General features: G+C 38.0%; 1 protein-coding gene across 1 annotated transcript in view; it reads left to right on the top strand.

The window, feature by feature from the left end:
• ndfip1 (Nedd4 family interacting protein 1) overlaps positions 1-1,265 on the top strand; it is a 5,043-nt gene extending 3,778 nt beyond the window's left edge. Inside the window, exon 7 of the mRNA XM_043256506.1 lies at positions 135-1,265. Within this exon, the coding sequence (XP_043112441.1) occupies positions 135-241 (107 nt within the window). The 3' untranslated portion in view covers positions 242-1,265. The remainder of the gene's footprint in view (positions 1-134) is intronic.
• The last annotated feature ends 6,317 nt before the right edge of the window (positions 1,266-7,582 follow it).

Raw genomic sequence — 7,582 nt, 5'->3', positions numbered from 1 at the left:
TATATATATAAACTTTAACATTATTCCTTTATTGTTAGTATTATTTTATATCATTACTTATCTTTTTTTTTTTTTTTGTTGTTGTTGAAAATGAATATATTATTATAACTGGTATGCGATTTTTATCACACCAGGATTCCTGCTGTTCTTCCGGGGATTTGTTAACTATTCCAGAGTTCGCAACATGGCGGATCATTCCATGTCCACCCTTCCTCGAACCCGAGTCCTTTTTATCTATTAGGTAAATCACAAGAAGTTACTTCCTGTTTTTTTTTTATTATTTTAGATGAGGTGTGTACATTGCTTTAGGGGAAAATCAATTAAAAGACAACCTATCAGTGATGTAAATGATTGTGGACGTGATATTAACACGGCGGTCGAGTGTTTTCTCTCTCTTGATTTTGCGAATAGATTAAAATCTCAGGATTATTGCGAAATGAACAAAACGGCAAAGTCAAAGAGAGACGCCTACAGCTTTTTTTTTTGTTTTGAATGTTCAGGACATAAACGACAACAGTGCAAAGAACACATCTGCTTCAGACGCCCTCGCACTTCTCAGTTGTTTGCATAATGCAACTAATTGCGTTTTTTTTCGAGTCCCTCCGACCGTTTAATCAGCGCTTAATTCAGTCGTACAGTCGTTATGCATTTACAAACTACTTTCATGTGCATGTGCTCAACTTAGAAGTGACACCATCCGAGAATCCGTTTTTTGTAAAAAAAGCCCAGTCGCGGTTTGTTTTTCTCTTGATTTGTGGGAAAGTTTTAATTTTACTTTGTGAGTAAATCTAGTAACGTTGTGAACTAGAACAAGAGTGTGTATATACAGTGCACGAGAAGAGCGGCGTTAAACGTTATAAACGTGCACTTTTGAGATAGAAACGCGAGCGACTGCGGGGTCCTCGCCAAGCCAAAAGCATATTAAAAAAAGTTTATTCAGAAACGCGTTGGCTTGTTTAACGTGACCGTCACCAAACGGACCAAAATGCTCTTATTATGTAAAAGGTTAGCTTAGATTCCTAGCAGATCGATATAAACTGATTCAGCGTTGAAGCACACCTGAATATGTAATGCGCCTAATCAATCAGTGTGAATAACAGAATAAGTTATGATGCCAAATGTAGCAGTAGACGGTTCATTGATCTTTTTATTTTTATTGAAGACTTCTGTATGGGTTAGTGCTTCACCATGTGTTGTTTGTGATTTGTATGTTTTACACTTGTCGAGTAACTTTTAATAAATGTAACATATATGGCAACAACAGACCACTTGTGTGTTTGTCAGTGTGTACACACAGCTACCAGGTAATGTTTAAAAGTCCCGTTCTCACTTTTATTTACGTTGCGTGATGTTATTTAGGGCTGTCAAGTGATTTCAAAATTTGAATTTAATCGCATTCACCTCATTAGTAATCACACGTCAGTTTTGGTATTAAGTCTTGGATGAGAAAAGCCTTGCATAAATTATGATACTGCATAAATAAAGAAGGCGGTTTATTTTGTTGTTGAATGAACATTGAAATAGGATTTTATTTATTTATTTATTTTAAGTTGTAATTGTATTTTTAAGTAAATTTAGTAACTGAACTGGAATAAAAGTATGCATGCACAGCGTATGAGAAAATAAGTATAACATTTTATAAACATGCACTTTTCGAGATATAAACACAAGATACACAGCATGATTGCTCAGGTCTTCAGTGTCACCAAAAAATTAAAAAATAACTTGAAATCATTTAACGCAGCCTTGTCTTTTAGACTCTTAGCTGCAGGATATATAAATCTATTATGTATGTGTTAGTAAAGCTTGACATACACCGACACGATTTGTTGGTTTGGTTATGTAAGGTATTATTTATAATAACATTTACATGAATATATCACTCAACACGGTAAGTGAGACGTGCACGATTACATAAACTTACATAAATATAACGTGAAATGTCATTTGAGATGGGTCAGACCAAACAGTTAAATAAAAATATATCACTGTTGTCGTAATGTGAAGAAATGTGAATGAGGGAGGCGAAGTGTACTTGATTTTAAAAGTTGACGAAAATGTTACTTTACTGTGGAAAGATCTTTTTAGGCGTTATAGAAAACCCTAGAGATAAACACTACCAGTTCTTTCTTTTTTTTTTTAATGGGCCAGATTTCATATCCTTAAATGTACGTTTTATAGCATTTAAAAATGAAGTGAGCTTAATATTTTTTTCCATATTGCCCTCAAAGAAACAAAAAGCTTTTAAGAGTTGTACACTTGTAGAGGCGTGTTGCTATGAAATTGTTTAATGGTTTTGTATTTGAATTGTATTGAATGTATTGAGAGTGTTAACAATGCACGAATATCTATAAATAACATTTTAGATACTGCTGTAAACCACAAAAGTATCAAAAATGACAAAATTCCACGCGAACCCCGTTTGACGTCGCTTTCGAATGACGACAGCCTTCGTCGCACCGCGATGACGCAAGCGGCCTTGGAACGCGCTCTTCATAGGAAGCATGCTTTACTAAGACTCTTTCTTGGTGTAAGTCTTATAAGCTAACGTAGTATGCTTTGTTTGTAACCCTCACTGTCTTTTGCTCTTCTTTGTTGTAGTAAATGCACGTGTTCTTTTATTGCGTAATAAAAAGTGGGGCATTTTACGCTGTTCGGTGTTGGTTTCTCTTTTGCATGTTTGGTTTACATCACGGCTATATTTTAGGTGTAAGCGTATGTGGTATTAGTTTCCTGCCTTATACGTATAAAAGGGTTAGAGTGCAGAATGAGATCATTATCTCTAGAAAGCATCCCTGCGAACAAGAACATGAAACTGCTAAGTCTTCTCGTCACACTGCTTGCTCTTCTAAGCTCTGCAAACTCAGACAGGACCAAAAAAACCTTCACCGAAATTAAGAAAAGGCTCAACTCACTTGAGAAGCAGGACTTCGATGTAAGTAAATGATGAGTATATCTTGTCATACCGGCCGTGCTTCATTTAGTTCTTAAACATAGTTAAATGGCATTATTTAAACGTCGTTGGCTACAAATACGGACTAATAAGGGTTGATGTGCTGCATGCTTTCTCTGGTATCAACTGACTGTTTTAATTTCTAGGTGCACGATATATCAGTAGATATCCAAACACCACGAGATATAGAGAATGCGGTGAGTTTTTTGTGTCACTGAAACCTCTGCTTTAGATATTATAATAAATTGCATGAATGTATTCTTATGGAGACTGTTTTTTATCCACAGTGCGATTGCAAGGTCTCGTTTGCAAAACACCTGAAAGGCTTTCTGATGTCACTTAAAAGTGTAGTTCCCAGAAACCAGTTAGCCAACATTTATGACAACCTGAGGCCCTTCATAAACCAGGTAAGATGTTTGTTTTCTATTATTTGGCTGTGTTTCACCCTTGACCTCACCATGAATTCTTGTTAATCGTGCAATCATAGAAAGAGTTACGTGTCTTAAAGACAATGCAGTTGTTCATCATAGAATGATTTTAAATAATGTGATGTATGTGATTTACAGCCGGATGACAACTGTACGTTCACACATCACTCCACAAGACTGACATCAGAAAATATGAAGAACTTCATTCAGGATTACAAGCAGTTCATCCAAGATTTTTTGAAACATTGTTTGACAAAGTATAAGATAAGGACCCAAAACGCCCTGCCCACACAACATCACCAGGGTCAAGAAGAGGAGTCTATAACTCAGTCTGTAATAATTATTGTATAACTAAGAATAATTTTTGTTCCCAAGGATTTGTAAACGCACATTGTGGAAAAATTATTTCACCGCACACACTTGCTTGTGCTTCATGTAAATGATGCAGGGTTGTGCACCGGAAAAGAACTATTTAATTTACAGCGTTTTTTAAAGATGGGAAGGAGATGTTGAATAATGTCATTATTTTTGTTTTCTTTGCACACAAAAAGTATTCTTACAGCGACAGCAGTTGAACCCCTGAAGTGACATGGACTATTGCTGGGCACGTATCAGATTTGATTAAACCAAAGAAGTGTGTTCTGAAGATATACAAAGGTCTTACAACGACATGAGGATGAGAAATTATGACAGAATATTCATTTTTGGGTGAACTCTCCCATTTAAAGAAGCATTTCTGCACAATCAGCAGCATCCTGAGTCATTGATACAAGGTTGATACATTGCTTTTGTAACCCAGCTTACTAGTGAGTAGTAGCAGAGGCAGAATCATAGAACAAACAGCAAACTATATGATCAATGTGAAGTAAAAAAAAAAAAAAAGAAAACACTGCCAGAATAAAATATATGCCTAATTACATTAACTATTTATGAAAAAAAAAAATAAAAGTAAAATATGCAGGATTAGGATAGTGGCGTCCAATGAAATCGCTTTTTGCATGACGTCAATACGTCGTACGCGATCGCGGCAGGTTTGCAACGCATAGTGTTCTGGATCTTTCTTTTCTCCGTGAACTTGAGCCGAGCAGACGTCCATTACTGCTCCGGAGATTTAGTGCTTCTTAAGTGAGTACAAGAGATGTAAAAGTACGTAAAACATTTGTATATCATTATGCATGAGTGAGATAAAAAAACCACGTACTTGTGTAACCCGTAGAAACATTTTGATTCATCTTCTAAACGCCTGTTAATGACGCGATTTTAGCGTTAGCATAATATTAACATAAAATGTGTCGTGTATACGTTTATTTCTATCAGACGATTGAGAGAAAAGCGAGCACGGTTGAGAGTGCATCTTCAACCAGTTACCATCAGGATTTTCCTTCCTTATATGTACATTAGACTGAGTTTCCTTGGTGAGTTGATATGATTTTCAGTTATTCAGTGTTATTTTCATTATGATATTGTTTAAAGTTTTTTTGTTTCATAAATGAACCATTTATTTTGTTGGTAAAAATGATGGAATGAGACATAAGATTAAAATGGAGACAAAAATAATGGTAATTCGGTAGAAATTCCAACATTAACGTTTTTTTCATTAAACAAGATAACTGTCCAATTGATTGAAATGCTTTTGCTAAAAAAAAAGAGAATGCCAAATAAGTGACACAAAGAGGTTTAGTACACAGAGGCATGTAAATTGATATAAATGGTTGTTTATTTAAAAGAAAAAATGTCAACTGAAATAATGCATACATTGTAAAGTGCTAATTTTTTTTTTTTTGCCTTGTGTTTTCAAGGCCGGGTTTTTTTTTCTTTCTTCTTGGGTTTGTTCTGTGTGATGTCTTGCTGATGTTCAGCCACAGAATACAGTCCGCTTATCTGCGAATCGAGTGAAGTGTGAACCCTTCCTGGAGTGTGAATCGTCTCAACTGTGTGTAACGGAAAAGTTGGACTGGCGAGCCGCCCAAGAATCGGACCCTTTGAACAATCCTGTTGAAAGAACATCAAGGTTGAACATACTCGTCTTTGAATGACTGATTCTACATTTATTCTGTTTAATTTGTAAAGGTTGCTTATTTTATTTTTATTTTTGTTTTGCTCATTGTTAAAATACAAATTTCCTTCAATTCTTACCTTAAATCTTGTGTCTGTGTGTTCACTGCTGTTGCAAATTCTCTCTTAGGACGAATCTACACTTCTGAAATTACTGGTCCATTGATAAAGTTATACAAAATTTGGGTGTCACGGGTTACAGACAAAAAGTGGCGAGCCAGCCAGGAGAGAGATTGCAACAATAGTGACTGATTATAGCAGCTGAGTTCACTAGAGCATTTTAACATCATGGATATCATAAAGACAGAGAAGGTAAACATTGCAAACGCAGTAATTGTTGGTGGTTTAACGCTGACTGAGTCAGACGCAGAATTAGAGTCATTTCTGCTGAGATATGGCAGCATTAGTCGAAATCTTCTCATTGATGACCCAGACTGTGAGTTTCATCGTCATGCTATCATAGAGTTTACCTATAACTCTGCAATGAAAACACTGATGCCCCTTTGCCCCTATCAGTGGTTAGTATGTCAAACCCCAGTATCACTTTTGTTGTGCGTGCTTTAAGCTGCATTTACCCTCAAGTTGCTAGTGACAGTGCTAAGGGGTATCTAGAAGAATTGCAAAACATGGCTAGTATTAGTGGAAAATCGATAGAGGAAATACTCCAGACAGAATTACTGAAGATAAAATTCGGCCCTTCTCTCGCTGAACCATCAACTCTTCTAAGTGAAACACCTCAGTGCCCAAACACAGCAGATTCACACATGCGTGACAGCAGCACAGTTGGCTCACCAGGTGGACCGCTTTCCCATCCGTATCACACAGTGTGACCACTGAACAAATAGCTGCTTTTTCATCAGGAAACTTGCCATCACACAATGTTGAATCCACGAACACACAAAACCTGTCCAAGGAAAAGCCTAGCCCTGGTACTTCCAACCCCACAGTCACTTTGTCATCCCATTCACCACTTACCATGGAGTTAATTGATCCTCCCAGCATACAAAAGGTAGTGGTAGAGCACATTGTCCGGACCAATGACACTGCTCCTTTACATCACACCCATTTCCGTCTCAGGTCCTTCTCCGGAAAAGTCCCGCGACCTGTTAATCTAACCTGACTTTGACACCTGGCGTGCAAGTGTCGATCTTCTACTGACAGATCCTTCTATTTCTGACCTACACAGGACAAGGAAAATTCTTGATAGCCTGCTTCCCCAGCAGCGGATATCGTTAAACATGTCTCACCTAACAGCCTACCTGCAGTATATCTGGAGTTGTTGGAGTCTGTATATGGCTCTGTAGAAGATGGAGACGAGTTACTAGCCAGGTTCATGAGCACTCTCCAAAACAATGGTGAGAAGCCCTCAACTTACCTGCACAGATTGCAGATTCTCTTGAGTACATCTATTCGACGAGGTGGAATATCTGAAAGTGAGAGAGACCGCTGTCTGCTTAAGCAGTTCTGTCGCTGGGTGTTGGGACGCTGCCCTCATTGCTGATCTCCAGCTAGAAAGGAGAAAAGTCAATCCTCCTCATTTGCAGAATTAGTAGTCCTTATCCGCACAGAAGAAGATAAGAATGCTTCCAAGGAAGAGAGAATGAGGAAACATCTAGGGCTAAACAAACACTGTCTTGCCCCTTCAAAATTTAGACTGTCAAATCACCAGATAGCTGCACATCCATGTGACATGCAAGATGACCAAGCTGACACATCTCTCACAAAGCAAGTCTGTGAACTCCAAGCTCAAGTTTTGCCCTGCAAAAACATTCATGCCAGAAGGATAAGGCTAAAAATGCCAAACCAGATGAGGTGAGTGCACTGAGAAAACTGGTCACTGAGTTACAGGGCCAGATTACAGCCATGCAAACTGCAGCCACTTCAAAAATTAAGAGTGATGGGGAAGTAACTGAAATTGCCGATTTAAAGAGACAGATCGCTGACTTGAAAGTTCAAATGACTGCTCCTGTGACGTACAGAAATCATCCTGAGAAGTTCCTCAGTCCAAAAGTCGCACCCAGCACCCGTTAGCTGAGCCAAGCTCAATCGAGTGGGCTAGAGATGGTAGACAGCCTGATAGCAGACCTCGCCCTGGGTATTGTTTCAGATGTGGGGAAGATGGCCATCTTGCCAGCAGCTGTACGGA

Source organism: Puntigrus tetrazona, chromosome 14 (assembly GCF_018831695.1).
Source record: "Puntigrus tetrazona isolate hp1 chromosome 14, ASM1883169v1, whole genome shotgun sequence".
NCBI lineage: Eukaryota > Metazoa > Chordata > Actinopteri > Cypriniformes > Cyprinidae > Puntigrus > Puntigrus tetrazona.
This window is presented reverse-complemented; position numbering and strand designations above follow the sequence as displayed.